This window comes from Rhinoderma darwinii, chromosome 6 (assembly GCF_050947455.1).
Source record: "Rhinoderma darwinii isolate aRhiDar2 chromosome 6, aRhiDar2.hap1, whole genome shotgun sequence".
NCBI classification, from domain to species: Eukaryota; Metazoa; Chordata; class Amphibia; order Anura; family Rhinodermatidae; genus Rhinoderma; species Rhinoderma darwinii.
In genome coordinates, this window is record NC_134692.1 from 1,907,531 (window position 1) to 1,929,498 (window position 21,968).

Genomic DNA, 21,968 nt, shown 5'->3' on the forward strand with positions numbered 1-21,968 from the left:
TGGACAGTTCAGATTGTGTTTTCTGTGTGTAGCATGGAAGTGACGGGACCTCCGCTCCTGGCAGGATACAGTGTATACAGATATAACCGTGTGTCACTATCTGGCGTGGTGTGGACTATAATCACATAGATCTGACTAGTCCGGCCGCGCCAGCAGTGGCTTTGTGGGTGAGATGACGTCTCCGGGAATCCGTCCAGCGCCGCTTTACATCCAGGTTGTGGTTCCAGGTCATCTACAAGGTTCATCAAAAGACGAATCACGTGTTCAAGAGACAAGCGGACGAGCGGCTGCGGATGAAGATTGTGTATGACGGCAGCATTGACGAGTGAGTGCGGGGGCAGGGACGGGACCTTAGAGCGCCGGCCTCCATAGGCCCTCCTGTGTCATGTGATCGTAATCCCTGCCCGATTATCAGACTGTACTGGTCAGATTATTAGGATGATGATTAATCTCTGGAATAGAAACCTTTTCATCTCATTTCTAGAAGCGATTGTTGTTGTTGTGATTCCTGTTAGGTTAATAAACGCTCTACATGTAAAATCCCACCAGTGGCAGATAATCCGAGAATACTGAACCATCGGACACACTGACCTCCATATTGATGCAGCCACAGAAGTCCTCATCATCCGGGGGCAAAGCCCAACACTGATGTGAATGATGTGCCACAATTATCAGAGTGACCCCATCATAGTATCTGCAAACATTAGCGTCAGTGCCCTGGAGCCCCGGAATATGTGGACTCCTGTGACCCCCATCTAATGATCAGGGACGTTCCTGGTGATCGGGCATGGGATTATTTTTGTTCCTTGGGGCATCAGACGTCTGAGTAACAGTTGTACGTGATTGGACGCTGTCACAGATGGATCCTGAATTAATGAGGCTTTATCTTTGTGTTTGTAGGCTGGTCCCAGCGAGGAGGAGGCTTGTGAAAGTGAGTATGATCAGCCTGATGTGCTGGAGATGGCGGTGGAGTAACCAGTCTGAAAGATGACCTTATTGTAAGGGGTTTGTGCGCTGTGGTTGAGGTCGCGCGCTGTGTTTAGATGGTCACACATTAGCGCAGTTGTTGTGCGTCTGTACATTGTGTGGCAGCACTCGCCGGAGCGTCCTGACGGGCTGTGCGCTGCCCTCCGCTGGACGTAACGCTGTATTGTATGTGATCGGATTTATCTGTTCCAGAGTAAACTCTTTCCGCAAGCAATCTCCTATTTACAGCAGACGTTTGAAGTGCGCAGGCCGAGCGGCTCCATATTGCTGAGCAGGTAGGTGCTGACTGTGCTGTGGCGATAGAGAACATGCCGGTAATACAGACTGACGTGCGCTGACCATTCTTATTATTCTGATGAAGACAATGCGCAAAGAATCAATTTGTGAGGAGAAATTCGGAGGCTCAGAGATATTGTCACGAAGGCTGCGCTGAGCACACGCGATGTGGTCCGGTCATTGTCCCCGAGGAACATCTCCAGGTAGTCCCTTTACTTCTCCACCTTTCATACCCTAGAAAACGTCACTTTGGACCTTTTTTTTGGGGGGGGGCTTCTGATGTTTTGCTGTTTATCGGTCACCAAGGTTTTGATGAGGATTCTGGGAAGGAACAAATCACGTCCCACAAGAGTCAACAGAACAGGGAGAAATCAGCCGGAGGGCGGATAACAGAGATTTCATTTGGTGTTTTGCAAAATTGAATCGGGAGCATTTTTTATATTTTATTTACCCATAAGCCACATGTTTGTATTATCATAAATCCATATTACTGGACGGAGCTGCTGATTTCTCCTATGACTGACGGACCCCTTACACCGGGCGTTAATCACCTGATCATTAGATCGGATGTAGATTACAGTAACGTTTTTATTTTTAAAAAACGAGCATTTTTGGCCAAGTTATGACCATTTTCGTATTTACTCAAATGAGGCTTGCAAAAGTCCAACTGGGCGTGTTGAAAAGTAAAAGTCCAAGTGGGCGTGTATTATGTGCGCACATCGGGGCGTGTATTATGTGCGCACATCGGGGCGTGTATTATGTGCGTACATCGGGGCGTGTATTATGTGCGTACATCTGGGCGTGTATTATGTGCGTACATCGGGGCGTGTATTATGTGCGTACATCGGGGCGTGTATTATGTGCGTACATCGGGGCGTGTATTATGTGCGCACATCGGGGCGTGTATTATGTGCGCACATCGGGGCGTGTATTATGTGCGTACATCGGGGCGTGTATTATGTGCGTACATCGGGGCGTGTATTATGTGCGCACATCGGGGCGTGTATTATGTGCGTACATCGGGGCGTGTTTACTACTTTTACTAGCTGGGCGTTGTGTATAGAAGTATCATCCACTTCTCTTCAGAACGCCCAGCTTCTGGCAGATCACGCTGTGACGTCACTCACAGGTCCTGCATCGTGTCGGCACCAGAGGCTTCAGATGATTCTGCAGCAGCATCGGCGTTTGCAGGTAAGTCCATGTAGCTACTTACTTGCAAACACTGATGCTGCTGCAGAATCATCTGAAGCCTCTGGTGCCGACACGATGCAGGACCTGTGAGTGACGTCACAGATCTGCACTGCCAGAAGCTGGGCGTTGTGTAGAGAAGTGGATGATACTTCTATACACAACGCCCAGCTAGTAAAAGTAGTAAACACGCCCCGATGTACGCACATAATACACGCCCCGATGTACGCACATAATACACGCCCACTTGGACTTTTGCAAGCCTCATTTGCATAAATACGAAAATGGTCATAACTTGGCCAAAAATGCTTGTTTTTTAAAAATAAAACCGTTCCTGTAATCTACATTGCAGCGCCGATCACAGGCAATAGCAGATAGGGGCTGCAAAATCTGGTGACAGAGCCTCTTTAAACAAACTATCTTTTCTTGTAAAAGGAACTTTACTCGAGTGATAAAATGATCTACTGTCGGTGTCCGTGTATTCCCACATTGTGGATTGGTTGAGTTTTTCCACAGCAAAATCTGTGTCGCGAATTGACAGCGGATTTCACCCCGTCTACATTGTAAAGGATGAAATCCGCGATAACCATCAAATCTCTGATATCCGTACAGAAACTATTCCTCCTCATGTTTGGTGCTGTCATCCGTAGCGTTTCCATCCCTTTAAGTGGTTTTCCAAGATCAGGAAAAGAGTGGCGGAGTATCCTAAAACAATAAAAGATCCATTTCTCACCTGACGGGTCCCCCAGCGTTCCAGCGCAGTTACTCCGGTGCTCCCGGCCGCATTTTGACGGGGCCCATATACCCACGTGATCGCTGCAGTCAATCACTGGCCTCAACAGTCTCGTGCCGTATACCAGTGACGTCAGTGATTGGCTGCAGTGGTCACGTGATTGTACAGACACGTCATCGCTGCAGCATTGTCAACCGTTGCGGGAAACACTGCAGAGGCTCCGCTGAAACGCCGGGTGATCTGTCCGGTGAGTAACGGAACGTTTATTGTTTTATTATATTTTTCCCTTTTTTTCTGATCTTGGAAAGCTCATTTAAGCTGTTTTTCCGGTGCGTTTATAATTCACAATAGATTATCTTTATTTATTCCTCTAGCAATGCTTGCTGTGCCGGAACAATTACTGTGGCTCCTCGGGGCCCCCTGACAATGGAGGAATTAGAGATGCGGACTTTATCCTCTATGTCGGTGCAATCACCACGGAGAGATGCAGCCAGGAGAATATTGTGGCGTATGCCGCCTACTGCCAGCTGGAAGCAGAAATGGACAGGTTGTGTAGTTCAGCACACTCCGTCAGTATTCCCATGTATACTCCGTCATGAATTCTTTCCTCATCCCAATAAAGCAGAATAAATGTGTAATGTGACGACATCTCTGCGCTCCCCTGACCTGTTTCCATGGGTGTAATGTGACGACATCTCTGCGCTCCCCTGACCTGTTTCCATGGCTGTAATGTGACGACATCTCTGCGCTCCCCTGACCTGTTTCCATGGCTGTAATGTGACGACATCTCTGCGCTCCTCTGACCTGTTTCCATGGCTGTAATGTGACGACATCTCTGCGCTCCTCTGACCTGTTTCCATGGCTGTAATGTGACGACATCTCTGCGCTCCTCTGACCTGTTTCCATGGCTGTAATGTGACGACATCTCTGCGCTCCTCTGACCTGTTTCCATGGCTGTAATGTGACGACATCTCTGCGCTCCTCTGACCTGTTTCCATGGCTGTAATGTGACGACATCCCTGCGCTCCTCTGACCTGTTTCCATGGGTGTAATGTGACGACATCTCTGCGCTCCTCTGACCTGTTTCCATGGCTGTAATGTGACGACATCTCTGCGCTCCTCTGACCTGTTTCCATGGCTGTAATGTGACGACATCTCTGCGCTCCTCTGACCTGTTTCCATGGCTGTAATGTGACGACATCCCTGCGCTCCTCTGACCTGTTTCCATGGCTGTAATGTGACGACATCCCTGCGCTCCCCTGACCTGTTTCCATGGCTGTAATGTGACGACATCTCTGCGCTCCTCTGACCTGTTTCCATGGCTGTAATGTGACGACATCTCTGCGCTCCTCTGACCTGTTTCCATGGCTGTAATGTGACGACATCTCTGCGCTCCTCTGACCTGTTTCCATGGCTGTAATGTGACGACATCTCTGCGCTCCTCTGACCTGTTTCCATGGCTGTAATGTGACGACATCTCTGCGCTCCTCTGACCTGTTTCCATGGCTGTAATGTGACGACATCTCTGCGCTCCTCTGACCTGTTTCCATGGCTGTAATGTGACGACATCTCTGCGCTCCTCTGACCTGTTTCCATGGCTGTAATGTGACGACATCTCTGCGCTCCTCTGACCTGTTTCCATGGCTGTAATGTGACGACATCTCTGCGCTCCCCTGACCTGTTTCCATGGCTGTAATGTGACGACATCTCTGCGCTCCTCTGACCTGTTTCCATGGGTGTAATGTGACGACATCTCTGCGCTCCCCTGACCTGTTTCCATGGCTGTAATGTGACGACATCTCTGCGCTCCTCTGACCTGTTTCCATGGCTGTAATGTGACGACATCTCTGCGCTCCTCTGACCTGTTTCCATGGCTGTAATGTGACGACATCTCTGCGCTCCCCTGACCTGTTTCCATGGCTGTAATGTGACGACATCTCTGCGCTCCTCTGACCTGTTTCCATGGGTGTAATGTGACGACATCTCTGCGCTCCCCTGACCTGTTTCCATGGCTGTAATGTGACGACATCTCTGCGCTCCTCTGACCTGTTTCCATGGCTGTAATGTGACGACATCTCTGCGCTCCCCTGACCTGTTTCCATGGCTGTAATGTGACGACATCTCTGCGCTCCTCTGACCTGTTTCCATGGCTGTAATGTGACGACATCTCTGCGCTCCTCTGACCTGTTTCCATGGCTGTAATGTGACGACATCTCTGCGCTCCTCTGACCTGTTTCCATGGCTGTAATGTGACGACATCCCTGCGCTCCTCTGACCTGTTTCCATGGCTGTAATGTGACGACATCTCTGCGCTCCTCTGACCTGTTTCCATGGGTGTAATGTGACGACATCCCTGCGCTCCCCTGACCTGTTTCCATGGCTGTAATGTGACGACATCTCTGCGCTCCTCTGACCTGTTTCCATGGGTGTAATGTGACGACATCTCTGCGCTCCTCTGACCTGTTTCCATGGCTGTAATGTGACGACATCCCTGCGCTCCTCTGACCTGTTTCCATGGGTGTAATGTGACGACATCTCTGCGCTCCTCTGACCTGTTTCCATGGGTGTAATGTGACGACATCTCTGCGCTCCTCTGACCTGTTTCCATGGCTGTAATGTGACGACATCCCTGCGCTCCCCTGACCTGTTTCCATGGCTGTAATGTGACGACATCTCTGCGCTCCTCTGACCTGTTTCCATGGCTGTAATGTGACGACATCTCTGCGCTCCTCTGACCTGTTTCCATGGCTGTAATGTGACGACATCTCTGCGCTCCCCTGACCTGTTTCCATGGCTGTAATGTGACGACATCTCTGCGCTCCCCTGACCTGTTTCCATGGGTGTAATGTGACGACATCTCTGCGCTCCCCTGACCTGTTTCCATGGCTGTAATGTGACGACATCTCTGCGCTCCGTTGACCTGTTTCCATGGCTGTAATGTGACGACATCTCTGCGCTCCTCTGACCTGTTTCCATGGCTGTAATGTGACGACATCTCTGCGCTCCCCTGACCTGTTTCCATGGCTGTAATGTGACGACATCTCTGCGCTCCTCTGACCTGTTTCCATGGGTGTAATGTGACGACATCTCTGCGCTCCTCTGACCTGTTTCCATGGCTGTAATGTGACGACATCTCTGCGCTCCTCTGACCTGTTTCCATGGCTGTAATGTGACGACATCCCTGCGCTCCCCTGACCTGTTTCCATGGCTGTAATGTGACGACATCCCTGCGCTCCCCTGACCTGTTTCCATGGCTGTAATGTGACGACATCTCTGCGCTCCTCTGACCTGTTTCCATGGCTGTAATGTGACGACATCTCTGCGCTCCTCTGACCTGTTTCCATGGCTGTAATGTGACGACATCTCTGCGCTCCCCTGACCTGTTTCCATGGCTGTAATGTGACGACATCTCTGCGCTCCTCTGACCTGTTTCCATGGGTGTAATGTGACGACATCTCTGCGCTCCTCTGACCTGTTTCCATGGCTGTAATGTGACGACATCCCTGCGCTCCCCTGACCTGTTTCCATGGCTGTAATGTGACGACATCTCTGCGCTCCTCTGACCTGTTTCCATGGGTGTAATGTGACGACATCTCTGCGCTCCTCTGACCTGTTTCCATGGCTGTAATGTGACGACATGTCTGCGCTCCTCTGACCTGTTTCCATGGCTGTAATGTGACGACATCTCTGCGCTCCTCTGACCTGTTTCCATGGCTGTAATGTGACGACATCTCTGCGCTCCTCTGACCTGTTTCCATGGCTGTAATGTGACGACATCTCTGCGCTCCTCTGACCTGTTTCCATGGCTGTAATGTGACGACATCTCTGCGCTCCCCTGACCTGTTTCCATGGCTGTAATGTGACGACATCTCTGCGCTCCTCTGACCTGTTTCCATGGGTGTAATGTGACGACATCCCTGCGCTCCCCTGACCTGTTTCCATGGCTGTAATGTGACGACATCTCTGCGCTCCTCTGACCTGTTTCCATGGGTGTAATGTGACGACATCTCTGCGCTCCTCTGACCTGTTTCCATGGCTGTAATGTGACGACATCTCTGCGCTCCTCTGACCTGTTTCCATGGCTGTAATGTGACGACATCTCTGCGCTCCTCTGACCTGTTTCCATGGCTGTAATGTGACGACATCTCTGCGCTCCTCTGACCTGTTTCCATGGCTGTAATGTGACGACATCTCTGCGCTCCCCTGACCTGTTTCCATGGCTGTAATGTGACGACATCTCTGCGCTCCTCTGACCTGTTTCCATGGCTGTAATGTGACGACATCTCTGCGCTCCTCTGACCTGTTTCCATGGCTGTAATGTGACGACATCCCTGCGCTCCCCTGACCTGTTTCCATGGCTGTAATGTGACGACATCTCTGCGCTCCTCTGACCTGTTTCCATGGGTGTAATGTGACGACATCTCTGCGCTCCTCTGACCTGTTTCCATGGCTGTAATGTGACGACATGTCTGCGCTCCTCTGACCTGTTTCCATGGCTGTAATGTGACGACATCTCTGCGCTCCTCTGACCTGTTTCCATGGCTGTAATGTGACGACATCTCTGCGCTCCTCTGACCTGTTTCCATGGCTGTAATGTGACGACATCTCTGCGCTCCTCTGACCTGTTTCCATGGCTGTAATGTGACGACATCTCTGCGCTCCTCTGACCTGTTTCCATGGCTGTAATGTGACGACATCTCTGCGCTCCCCTGACCTGTTTCCATGGGTGTAATGTGACGACATCTCTGCGCTCCTCTGACCTGTTTCCATGGGTGTAATGTGACGACATCCCTGCGCTCCCCTGACCTGTTTCCATGGCTGTAATGTGACGACATCTCTGCGCTCCTCTGACCTGTTTCCATGGGTGTAATGTGACGACATCTCTGCGCTCCTCTGACCTGTTTCCATGGCTGTAATGTGACGACATCTCTGCGCTCCTCTGACCTGTTTCCATGGCTGTAATGTGACGACATCTCTGCGCTCCTCTGACCTGTTTCCATGGCTGTAATGTGACGACATCTCTGCGCTCCCCTGACCTGTTTCCATGGGTGTAATGTGACGACATCTCTGCGCTCCTCTGACCTGTTTCCATGGGTGTAATGTGACGACATCCCTGCGCTCCCCTGACCTGTTTCCATGGCTGTAATGTGACGACATCTCTGCGCTCCCCTGACCTGTTTCCATGGCTGTAATGTGACGACATCTCTGCGCTCCTCTGACCTGTTTCCATGGCTGTAATGTGACGACATCTCTGCGCTCCTCTGACCTGTTTCCATGGGTGTAATGTGACGACATCTCTGCGCTCCTCTGACCTGTTTCCATGGCTGTAATGTGACGACATCTCTGCGCTCCTCTGACCTGTTTCCATGGGTGTAATGTGACGACATCTCTGCGCTCCTCTGACCTGTTTCCATGGCTGTAATGTGACGACATCTCTGCGCTCCTCTGACCTGTTTCCATGGCTGTAATGTGACGACATCTCTGCGCTCCTCTGACCTGTTTCCATGGCTGTAATGTGACGACATCTCTGCGCTCCTCTGACCTGTTTCCATGGGTGTAATGTGACGACATCTCTGCGCTCCTCTGACCTGTTTCCATGGCTGTAATGTGACGACATCTCTGCGCTCCTCTGACCTGTTTCCATGGCTGTAATGTGACGACATCTCTGCGCTCCTCTGACCTGTTTCCATGGCTGTAATGTGACGACATCTCTGCGCTCCTCTGACCTGTTTCCATGGCTGTAATGTGACGACATCTCTGCGCTCCTCTGACCTGTTTCCATGGGTGTAATGGCTGCGTGGATGTAAATGCCAACACTAAACCTTTTGCTTTTCATCCCTGGACACAATAAAGCATCTCGCACTTTTGTGGATCCTCCGGACGTTCCCCACTTAACAGACCATGTGAAATTGATGGAATCTTTACAGTGAAGCAGCTACTCACATGATGTACACACACGCTGCAATATACCAAACACAATCCTTCCATTACACGTCTACAGCTGATCCACGTTATCACAGACTTTCTGCTTCTAAACAGTCACTTTCTTATAGATCCAGCGCAGCTCTATGTATTCTACACCTGCGGGATCTCCCCTCTAATAGACCAGAGAATATCATGAGGTGAAGTCTGTAATTCCAGTATCTTGGTAAATGAACGCCGGTATCTTTGTGCTTTGTAGGCCCATTGCAGGATATGCCAACCTGTGCCCCAACATGATCTCTACGCAGCCTCAGGAGTTTGCCGGCATGTTATCCACAGTGAAGCACGAGATTATTCACGCTCTGGTAAGTTCACCTCGGGGCGTCTCTGCATTTTCTGGATGGCCGTCTTCCATAGAAAACTTCACCTCTTCCAGGTCCGTTAGATCCAAGCAGATTTTCCAACAGCTTTGCCACAGGTTTTCTGGCCAGAGTATACACTGCTGTAGCCGTGCCCTCACATATTATTTCCCCTCTGTAAGATACACAAGGTAAGAATCCTGGTCAGAACATCTTGTGTATAATGAAATCGAGTGTATGACGCGGTACTACACCAGATCCAGCATGTGTCATGTACATGGGAATGTCGGTGGTATCCGGAGTTGCTTCAATTCTGCAGTATTTTCCAGTTTTGTTTTTTTTTTCTAGGGATTTTCAGCCGGTCTCTTTGCATTATATCGTGATGACCATGGGGAGCCCCTGACACCGAGGCACATGAATGATCTCCCTACCTTCAATGAGAGGTGAGCTTCCGTCTTATCATGTCTCAGACATAACCTGAGTAATACATGACATTACAATCCTGCTTCATTGCAGCCTCGGTGTTTACCAGTGGAGTGAGAAGGTCGTTCGCACCGTGACCAGGAACTGGGATGTGAGAGGCGCCAAAATGGTTCAACACAATGTCTACCTGCTGGTCACTCCGAGGGTCACTGTGAGTATCCATGATAGTCCTGTACTAGTAGAATACTGCATGTATAAGAATGGTGTAATACAGGGAGCATAGGGTAAGATATGTTGTATTTAGAGGAACACGAAACTTCCCAGCAAGTCCTCCCTAAGGCCTCATGCACACGGGTCAGATTTGTTGTGGAAAACTTTGCAGCAAGTCCGACCCAGATACTGCAGGGAATCCCAGCTAAAGTCTGTAAAGTCGATTTGGTGCAGACTTTCTGCCGGATTTACCACTGTGGACCCCAGATGAGCGGATAAAAAAAAAAGTCCTCGCTCCCCTCTACCTGGTCTCCCATAGCGACGCCGTACTCCTCCTAGTGCTGGTGTCAGTGCTGCCGGTCTCCTGGGAAGACGATTTCTCTCATGTGACCGTTGTAACCTGTGGTTGGCTGCAGCGGTCACATGGGATGAGGCCGGCAGCCCTGAAGTCAGATGGGAATGAGTAACGTGTCACTCTGGGAGACCAGGGGGCGATGAGTACAGACTCATTTTGTTTTTGTATACTTTTTTTTGTTTTGCTGCTTATTCGCAGCTTTTCCCGACAAAAATCCTGATATTTGTTGCAGAGTTTCACTTCCTCGCTGATCTCTCCATTTCTGCAGCGTGTGAATGACCTCTTTTTTGAAATCTCATCTACTTTGCTGCTGCTGTAATGTGCTGAAGATTTTATGCCCACGAATGCGGACGGAAAATCTGCTACGTGTGAACATTTGTCCCCAATAAGAGAAACGGCGTCTATAAGCCCACGGCAAAACATCACGTTTTTATTTCATCAATTCTAAAAGCTGCAAACAAAAACAAAAAAAAAAAGAATGTGCACAGATGATAATAAGGGCCGCAGATACAGGGGGAGGACGTCTTCCATATAGTAATGTTACGATGCAGGATCATACCTCACATATCATCACGCATGGCAGATCAGCAAAGAAGATCCCAGAGCAAAGCAGGATCAATGTTATGTATTGGGGAAGAGGCAAAAGTGAGATCAATTTTCCCAATAAATATTATAAATGACTGATTTGTCACACTAGTACTATACTGTCACACTAGTACTGTCTACTCTATAAGAGACCCTCAGAATAAAGTGCTAAGTGCAATGAATCCACTATAAGGTAAAGGAGGGCAATGTACTAAGCCGTCATGCTGGATCCCTTAATTGGCCCCCCGCCCTAGTACTAGTGTGACAGTATAGTACTAGTGTGACAGTATAGTACTAGTGTGACAGTATAGTACTAGTGTGACAAATCACTGACTCATAATATTTACTGGGAAAATTGATCTCACTTTTGCCTCTTCCCCAATACATAACATTGATCCTGCTTTGCTGATCTGCCATGCGTGATGATATGTGAGGTATAATCCTGCATGGTAACATTACTATATGGAAGACGTCCTCTCCCTGTATCTGCGGCCCTTATTATCATCTGTGCACATTCTTTTTTTAATTGTTTTTGTTTGTAACTTTTAGAATTGATTAAATAAAAGCTTTGTTTTGTAGTAACTTATAGACGCCGATTCTCTTTTTGGTGACACATTTATATGAGTACAGCCGTGTTACTCTAGACCATAGAATAATGCATATGCCTCGCCTCGTGTATAGGGTGGATTACGTGTAAGCAGCCGGAATCACTCACACGCTGTACAGTCCGGCTGTAGTCAGATGAGGCTTTCCATCACCATCATGTAAATAATCCGCCTACTTACAACGTCAAATATATTTATTGCAATTACATTTCTGAACAAAAACTATTCTAAATTCCTCTTCCTAAATCTGCGAAACACTGTGCATGAAGTAAATGAATACAAGATTAATAAAATATCATATAAAATTATTTTTATTTTGAAGCCGGAGTCAGTACATTTCTACTGACTCCGACTCTTTGCCTATACACCGCAGTCTGTCAATCACAGGCCTAGGGTGGGGGGAGCCCCCCTCATGAATACTGATAACTGAGTCCGCTGCATTCTATCCAGTCTGCCTGTCCCCGAGACCAGGGAGTGGCAGGGTTGCTGCATACATTGCCTTATCTGCATGTAAAGTGTTACTATCCTGCGTACGCTAGGTCTCCAACAGAATGATATCTCCCGTGTCATCTTTCGCCTTCTAATGATGATTCTACCAATTCCGCACTCTGAGATGACTCTGCTGACCTTGCCCTCTGATAATTTGATGACTCAGTCGACCCCAGCCCAGTCTATACAGCAAAGCTAAAAAGTGAGCTACAGGAAACCGAAACTAATAATGTTTGCACATTTTTGGCTGCAATCTGCCTCCCATTAATCCGCTTGTCAGTGCAGACGTTGGGGACATTATTTATTGAATGGGACTAATCCTCACTCTGGTCTGCAGCACATCAAACGAGAAATCCTCCAAAAAAAAAAAGAATATGCGCATAAACATGAAGATTTTCTTGAAATCTGTTCTAGATTTTGCTGTCGAAATTCTGACCTGTGTGAACGTAGCCTTTATTGTGTGCTGTCTAGTGGCCGGTGTGAAAACAGGATTAGTCCAGGATTTGCTTCTCTATGGATCGTCACATTAAAAAAATGTAAACCGTATGTTTTTATTTAACTGAAGTTTTTAATAAATTGTCATGTTCTGATGGTCTCCTCCTTCATTTGGGCTGTTTTATTGCTCATACGTTGTCGTTTTCTCAGGAAGAGGTGCGGAATCACTTTGATTGCCCTATTCTGGAGGGAATGGAGCTGGAGAACCAGGGCGGCATGGGAACCGAGCTGAATCACTGGGAGAAGAGGCTGCTGGAGGTGCGGAGATGACGTCTGGGTAATTCTCTTTCCTGCTTGATAATTCACTCCTCCCAATTCTTCGTGTTTTGTCTCCACAGAATGAAGCGATGACCGGCTCCCACACACAGAATCGGGTCTTCTCCAGGATCACCCTGGCACTTATGGAGGATACGGGGTGAGCGCTCCTAGTTATAAGCCCCACACCGTGACCTCTAATGATGGGAGAAGGTCTGCCATGTCTGTCTGGAGGCGCACGATTTACTCCTCCTGCTGCGTCCGATGGTTTGAACTGATGATATTTTTAATGATCGATCAACCAGATGTAGTAGTTCCTTTAACCCCTTAATGCAGTATCACGTAACTGTATGTGATAAGAGTTAAGGGGAAGTATGGAGCGAGCTCACGGGCTGACCTCTCTCCATACACCGCAGCCGACACCTCACCGCAACGGGCGGAATCAAAGTTCACTTTGATTCTGCCCGTTTAACACCTTAAATGCCACGGTCAATCGCAACCGCGTCATTTAAAGTGTTAGTCAGGGGGCACCCCCTCAAAGCCATCGCAAACCAGCCCCCCCGCAGCACGATCGGCCAGTAACAACAGTTGTTGTGGCAGCCTGGGGGTCTAACCAAGGCCCCCCAATTCCGCCATCTTTCTACTTCTTTGAAGCGATGCCTCCGGCAGGGCTTCAGAGGAGGTTGTCAGAATCTCGATATACCGCAATACATTAGTACGATCCAACGATCGCTGCTTCGAGTCTCCTAGGGGGACTTATGAAAAAAAGTAGAAAACCGTTATTTTATTTTTTTTGGAACATAAAAAATAGAACTATTAAAAGTTCAAAAATTCCCCCCCCCCCCCATTTCACATTTTTTCCCTAAATCAATGTTAAAAAAAAAAGTAAACATAACTGGTATCGCCGTGTCCGTAAAAGTCCAAACTATCACAGTATAGCGTTGTTTAACCCGCTCGGTGAGGGCCGTAAAAATATATGTATCTCACGCAAATTGCTGTTTTTTTGGTCCCCTCAGCGCTCCAAAAAAATTAAATAAAAAGTCGTATATACCGCCAAAATGGTATAGGTGAAAACTACAGCTCGCCCTGCAAATTGTAAGCCCCCCACCTCTAAATTGATGAAAAAATAAAGTTACGGCTCTCAGAATATGGCGACACAAAAGACTTATTTTTTTAATTCGGCAAATAGTTTTATTTTTTTAAAAGTGGTAAAACATAAACCAAAAAATTCTAGCTTTTGGAAGGTGGGGAGGAAAAAAAACAAAGTGAAAATCAGAAAAAAAGGAGGGAAGGGGTTAATCTGACATCCAATCATCCACGAACGCTGAATACTTAGAGATCACATCCAGGGATCCGAGGAGCCGGACATGCAGCAATCCGCTGGCTTCCAAATCAAAGGGTGATGTTCTCGTGGGACAACCGCCATCCACATGCCCTAAATAGGGAGCAGAGCAGCCTTTACAGAGGGGGACTCCAGGTATCCGCGCATTACACAGACATCCCATCAGCTTCAATAGACGCCATATGATTTACCTGCAGAGTGAACTACGTACTCGCCAGCCGCTGTCATCTGATCTGACGGGCTGTAAATCGGGATGTCTGGAGCTTTCGTTCCAGCTCACATTAGACCGGCGTCCGCAGATCTGTCCGTTACCTACAATTCTTTCAAATGCATTCAATGAAATGGCAATTTATTATAATTATTATTATTTTTCCAGCTGGTACAGAGCAAATTACAGCATGGCGCAGAAATTGGACTGGGGTCGAGGGAAAGGATGCGACTTTGCAATGAAAAGCTGCAAGTTCTGGATCGATCAGCAGAGTAGAAAGTAAGACATAGGGGCCGTTCACCTCACCGTTTCCCTTCCGGTGAGGGTCCGTCTGAGGTTTCCGTCGGGTTAACCCCTCAACGGAAAGGCAAGCGGAAACCTAAGCTTCCGTTTCCCTCACCATTGACATCAATGGTGACAGAATCCTAGCTAATTGTTTCCGTCTGTCACCGTTGTGACAGGTTTCCGGTGTTCTTGACGGAATCAATAGCGCAGTCCACCTCCGACGGAACCCCTCAACGAAACACAGACGGTGATGTGAACACAGCCTTACTCGTGACTTCTGTACTGTTATCTCTGCGTATCTCAGATAAAATGACATTCCTTGTCTGTAGGAAGCAAAACGTTAGCCCTTTCTGTGACACACTCCGAAGCAACCCTTTAAAACTGACCTGCCGTCAGGACCAGAGGGCGGTGGCTATATGTAACTTACAGAGGTTCCCCAAGAGCCTTCCTCAGGAATATCAGGTGTGTAACGGTTACAGCATTTACAGTGTTAACTGTTCTCAGCGATTTACAGGATCCTTACATCATTTAGGAAATGAAAGTTACAGCCATGTAAGGTGTACGGCCCCCCCTATAAGTCAGTTTAAAGCTGGAGCACTGTAGTAATAGGAGAATTATGTGTTTGGGATGGAGTTACCTTTTAAGGGGTATCCTCACCTCTTAACACAATTTCTACAGTTTACGTATGATGTTGACTCACTGTGCATAAACATGACAAAAGTGAGCGAAGCTCTGGAGTATAGTACAGGATAAGTAATGTAATGTATGTACACAGTGACTCCACCAGCAGAATAGTGAGTGCAGCTCTGGAGTATAATACAGGATGTAACTCAGGATCAGTACAGGATAAGTAATGTAATGTATGTACACAGTGACTCCACCAGCAGAATAGTGAGTGCAGCTCTGGAGTATAATACAGGATGTAACTCAGGATCAGTACAGGATAAGTAATATAATGTATGTACACAGTGACTCCACCAGCAGAATAGTGAGTGCAGCTCTGGAGTATAATACAGGATGTAACTCAGGATCAGTACAGGATAAGTAATATAATGTATGTACACAGTGACTCCACCAGCAGAATAGTGAGTGCAGCTCTGGAGTATAATACAGGATGTAACTCAGGATCAGTACAGGATAAGTAATGTAATGTATGTACACAGTGACTCCACCAGCAGAATAGTGAGTGCAGCTCTGGAGTATAATACAGGATGTAACTCAGGATCAGTACAGGATAAGTAATGTAATGTATGTACACAGTGACTCCACCAGCAGAATAGTGAGTGCAGCTCTGGAGTATAATACAGGATGTAACTCAGGATCAGTACAGGATAAGTAATGTAATGTATGTACACAGTGACTCCGCCAGCAGAATAGTGAGTGCAGCTCTGGAGTATAATACAGGATGTAACTCAGGATCAGTGCAGGATAAGTAATGTATGTACACAGTGACTCCACCAGCAGAATAGTGAGTGCAGCTCTGGAGTATAATACAGGATATAACTCAGGATCAGTACAGGATAAGTAATGTAATGTATGTACACAGTGACCCCACCAGCAGAATAGTGAGTACAGCTCTGGAGTATAATACAGGATGTAACTCAGGATCAGTACAGGATAAGTAATGTAATGTATGTACACAGTGACTCCGCCAGCAGAATAGTGAGTGCAGCTCTGGAGTATAATACAGGATGTAACTCAGGATCAGTGCAGGATAAGTAATGTAATGTATGTACACAGTGACTCCACCAGCAGAATAGTGAGTGCAGCTCTGGAGTATAATACAGGATATAACTCCGGATCAGTACAGGATAAGTAATGTAATGTATGTACACAGTGACTCTACCAGCAGAATAGTGATTGCAGCTCTGGAGTATAATACAGGATGTAACTCAGGATCAGTACAGGATAAGTAATGTAATGTATGTACACAGTGACTCCACCAGCAGAATAGTGAGTGCAGCTCTGGAGTATAATACAGGATGTAACTCAGGATCAGTACAGGATAAGTAATGTAATGTATGTATACAGTGACTCCACCAGCAGAATAGTGAGTGCAGCTCTGGAGTATAATACAGGATATAACTCAGGATCAGTACAGGATAAGTAATGTATGTACACAGTGACTCCACCAGCAGAATAGTGAGTGCAGCTCTGGAGTATAATACACGATATAACTCAGGATCAGTACAGGATAAGTAATGTAATGTATGTACACAGTGACTCCACCAGCAGAATAGTGAGTGCAGCTCTGGAGTATAATACAGGATAAGTTTTGTATGTACACAGTGCCACACCCATACTATTCTGCCATTATATAGGCCAGCATAGTCTGATGACAGATCTGCTTTTTCTCAATATTTCCTGCTTGTTCAGGGTCTGGGCACGGCTTGCTCTGGTGATTTGTATTCTGGGAAATGTCTACACCAGGCTCTAAACTATCATCTGATGTAGGAAAATAGAACTGCCCCCCTGCATTATAGTTAGGGGTGTGTTGAAGATTCTGCTTCCAATAACCTCCTGTAGAATGATGAGTCTTCACCGTTGGGTCTTCACGTGATCCTGAGTCTTTTACTTTGAGAGTTGTCACTGAGTCGAGGTTTCACAGACGTCTTCCATTGCATTGAGATATATTCAGGCATGTGGGGGCTTCATGGGATTTACTTGTCATTCACAGAGAATGCGATGAAGTAGAAAGTAACTCCGAATACAAGAAATTGCAAAAAAAGAGTAAAATGTTATACGGGAGAATTTGTCATTTTATTGCAGCGACCTGAACCTCTTCTCATCTCCATTGCAGTAGTTGCCTTATCCTTCATTTCCTCTCTCCAGTATTTCGACCACATTCCTGGTGTCCCACAAGAAGATCTTGCCTACTATGGAGGGGCTGTTGAGATCGCAGACTTTTGCCCATTCACCCAGGAGTTCAGCTGGCATCTGAGCGGAGAATACCAGAGAAGCTCGGACTGCACAATGTCCCAGAACCAGCCAGGTCAGTCCGAAGCTTAGAATGTAAAGCCGGCCGTACACAGGTGAGACATGTAGGTGGGGTCCGCCAGTAATCCAACTGGTATGCAGGCAAGCACTTAGGGTGATCCTTGTTCTCTGGGAAGATAAGCGGTGTCTGCAGCTGCCTATCCCGGTCTCCCTGTGCCACTAAACATGCTCGGACGATTCCTTGGAGTGAGAGCAGATCTCGGTTCTGGCTCATGGGTGGGTTTTCCAAGTTTAGGACCCTTCTCTATGACCTCCATATGCTGTAATGGGATGACCCCTACAAGGTGCCTGTAGACCTAACATTAGTCCTTAAAGATGTGACCAGAAAAGATCTTCCTGAACTTATTGCTGTGTAAGTTAGAAAAATATTTCTTTTCTACGGACTCGTGTAACGTGGTTGTATCATTAGTTCAGCACTAGCTTTCATTTTTTCGTGGTTGATACTGATTAAGCATTGCAGCCATATTATAGTCAGTAATCGCTCTATAAACTGCAGCAGGAACGATATTTGCAACAATTGGAACTATTTATTTTCTGGGAATATTATTCCAATTTATATGGATTTTGCATCTCGAGTTTTTATCATGAAAATTATCCAAAAGATGGTTCTGAAGTAAACGCACGACTGTCATTACAACCTCACAGTGCGTGTTAGACTCGGCGTAACGGTGGCCTCGTGCCAGGTCACAGCCAGAAACATTACAAATGACTAACGTAAGAAGTGCAACAGAATATAACGGCAGATTCATTGTACATTTTTATTTTTAAACCCAATAATTTTTAATTTGCTAGAAAAAAAATCAGAAACTGTTCTAGAAGCCAAACCAACAGCCACCCCCTAAAACCAGTGAATTGAGTAGAACGTGGACTCCGGTGGCATCAGTGACCACGTCCTCTCCTGCACTCTGTACATATTCTGCACGTGTACGGTCATTTATCTCTCCTGTATGTTCTAGCTGCAGCCAGGAACTATGGAGCGGAGCGCTACGGGCCGGAGTCCGTCTGTGTGGAGCAGAGGTCGGCATTTGTTATGGGGCAGTGCTCAAAAAGGATGAGTTACCCTGACTGGGGAAGCGGCTGCTATCAGGTACCGCACCAGCCTGTAAATGACTTTATTCTATGAAGAGCTTTGGGGAATGTCATGAAAATGCACATACATATAAACATTTTGGAAGCAATGTTGGGGGTTATTCAACCATTTGGGACACTTGTACATATTATCCAACAGGTGAGCTGCGCCCCAGAAGGCCTGCAGATCTGGCTGGAGGAGATCCCTTACCTGTGCAGCCGGGCCGGTCAGGTGATCGCTGTCGGCACCCGGATCACTGAGTGGTTTTATGAGGGGAAACTTGTCTGCCCGTCCTGTAGAGACTTCTGTGACTTCTGCCCGCCGGAACGGGATCCTCCTCCAGACAACCGGACGAGAGCCGCCCCTCTAGGTAAGAACTTGAGGCAGATTCTACAATGAGCAGATGTATGAGTTGTGTTAGTGTTAGTGAGAGGCGTGCGTCATTGCTGCGATACACCATAAATATGTGAGCAGAGTCTGAGGCGCCAGGACATGGTAACGGAGCGTTGTATACTGTGTTGTATCGTGTACGTGTAGAGTTTACACAATAAACCTGTGAATAAAGGATGACGCGTGATGTCCTGGGCCGGGACTCATGACAGTTGTGCATGCAGAATATGGACATCAATAGAAAATGAATGAATCGGGTCCAGTCTCATCTATTCATTGTATACAATTAGTGTTAACACTGGAAGCCGATGTGTTGCTGTAGTTGTATTGTGTAGTTGTATTGTGCAGTATACGTGTGGGGGATGTGAGGTGGCTGAGCTCCTTCCATCGCCTGATCTTCTTATATTTTTTTCAGATCTCTGTTCTCGCTCTTCAAATCTGGTGATCACCCTGTGGCTTCTCATGCTGAACCTGCTCCCCCTGCTGGCAGGGTTTTATCTCTGTGTGCACAAGTAACAGATGCTGCGGTTTACTTCACCGTGTCCTGGCGACACCCGCTGCGCGTTGTGTGGACCCGCCGTGTGCTGGACTTGGGCATTAATTGTCTGACATAAATTACAGGTGTCTGTGGGGCAAAACGACATATATTCTGACATGTTTACATGTAGGCCTGACCCTGGGGCCCCCAGAGGGTGGGCGGCAGGGCCCGCACCACAGCTGTCGGGGTACGGTCTGCTTTATTCCCGTGCCCACACACTGACTTGATTAGTAAGCTCAGGACAAGGCTGTAGTCTCTGTATACTCAGGATACAGCCACGACCACCTATAGCTGAGAGTGCCACGCACAGCCCCTGTGACGTTCTACCAGTCGCACCCCCGGTGAGCAGTGATATTCTGTATGTGGCACCCCCCCCCCCCCCACATTACAGCCTCGGTCCATGCACTTTCCAGACTTCTGTAAGTAAAGCTGAATCATTGTGTAATGAAAAGTTCAGCAACCAACGTCCCTCAAGATCTCTGCTTCCTTAGTCTATTGTCATGTCCTCCGCTTGCTGTCAGTGAGTGGAAACATTCGTGTTTACACCCAGAGGCTTACAAACTGTCTAGACTTCCAGCAGAGACATTGAGAATGGTGAGACCCAACGTCTATTAGAAAGTCTCTGATCTTCTCTCCTGTCCACATTAGACTGGCGGGGCCTGCGATTCTCTAATGTTCTGTACGCGGGCCGGATCGGTCAGTTTATTACGGACGGTTCTGCTGGTGTAATCTGGTTGGCGCAGGAGACTGCAGATCAGGGCCAGTGCAATCACATAGTGACGCTCCCGGGATCACGGCTGCTTCTTCCTGTATGATTCTTGTCTTGATTGTTTTATATCTTTTTTGATGCCATTGAGAAGTTTAAATTATTTCTATTTAAAGGAGTTTATTTTTCTCTCCAAAATGAATATAAAAAACAGCGTTGTGTCCGTCAGTGTCTGGAGAAGACGACTACTAGAGCAGCATGAGTGAGCAGAGAGGGGGTCCCCACATACAGGACCCCCTTTATTAGCTAGGGGAGAGCTGAGGACCATGGCGTCCGTGCTGCGCTCAAACAGCCGCCGTGTAATACCCAGAACCCCCTCCTGCAAGGCCCCCGGCCCACTGATCAGGGGGGAGAAAGTCCCTGTAACTTCTGGGGTCCAGTCTCCAGTGCGGTGAAGTACTGCTCACCTTCCTCTAGGGACCCGCCCTATTAACCCATAACTAATATCCCAAATGTCACCCCCTTCCTGTGATGCGTGGACCCCAACATATTCCAGGCCTCTGCCAAGTAATGAGGACAGAAATGATCCATCCAGGACTCCGTCTCCCTGGTTTTATAAAATTTCTCTTCAGATCAAACTAGAATTGTCGTTATTTGTAGATTCTTCTATTGGTTTTCTATGTGACCCTCCCCCGCAGCGGCCGGCCTGTCATCCTATCATCGATCTGTGGATATTTATTATGCTGCGTGCTGAGACTCGATCCTCCCCGGGTGTCGTCTGGTAGCGCCCGGCGTGGATTAGTCTTACAGGGACAAGTTGGTGGATTATTATACATGGATTACAGGGCTGCGTGTGATCGCTGGTCTCAGCTGCTGCAGCTCTTCTTCTTTTCCCGCTTCCACCTTTGTCAGGTTTATTGTGATCAGCACTAAATCTCCAGTAATCGCAACAGTTTTGCTGCAATTACAAAAATCACAGCAAAAAAAACATGAAGAAAATGACCGATCAACCTTTAGGCCCTGTTCACACAGAAAAAATCTGCCTCAGAATTCCCTCATGACTTTTGAGTCAGATTTTAAACTGTCTGCACTTTTTTCCGTGGTGTTTGCTGCGTTATACGCCAGCGGCCAATGAAGCTAATGCAAGGACCGCGGGCGAAAAATGCTCAAACTAGCGCCGCAGGTTTTTTCCTGCCTCCCTTTGATTCAAGGTGCAAGAAAGGACCTGCTGCTTTTTTCCCACGAGAGGCCAGAAGCCGCCCAAGAAAATAAAACTCCATTGGGCGGGGTGAATTTATCCATTTTTGGCGCTGATTCCGATGCCTTAGGCCCCTTTCACATGAGCGCAGCGCGGGTGCTTGTATTATGGACGCTGCCCCCGGACCTCTTGCAGTGCTCCGGGTGTTGTGTCCGTGATCTGGTTGCAAAGCACCCGCACTAAACTCATGTGAAAGGGGCCGCAGGCAGGTCATGTACAATATGGGCCACTTATAATGGGGTGACAGCGTCTCCTTTTATTACCTCCCACCGGTCACTCTGATGTCATTGGAT

At 47.6% G+C, this 21,968-nt stretch overlaps 1 protein-coding gene across 1 annotated transcript; it reads left to right on the top strand.

The window, feature by feature from the left end:
* Window positions 1–176: 176 nt before the first annotated feature.
* LMLN (leishmanolysin like peptidase) lies at window positions 177–21,055 on the top strand (the record flags this gene model as incomplete). The annotated part of the gene is made up of 16 exons (XM_075831021.1): window positions 177–325; window positions 901–931; window positions 1,180–1,262; window positions 1,349–1,466; window positions 3,559–3,731; window positions 9,366–9,471; window positions 9,814–9,908; window positions 9,982–10,099; window positions 12,778–12,885; window positions 12,966–13,042; window positions 14,601–14,711; window positions 15,047–15,179; window positions 17,550–17,709; window positions 18,671–18,801; window positions 18,943–19,153; window positions 19,589–21,055. Coding segments are annotated over 16 exons (1,905 nt in total), but the record flags the coding sequence as incomplete, so codon positions are not given.
* Window positions 21,056–21,968: the final 913 nt, after the last annotated feature.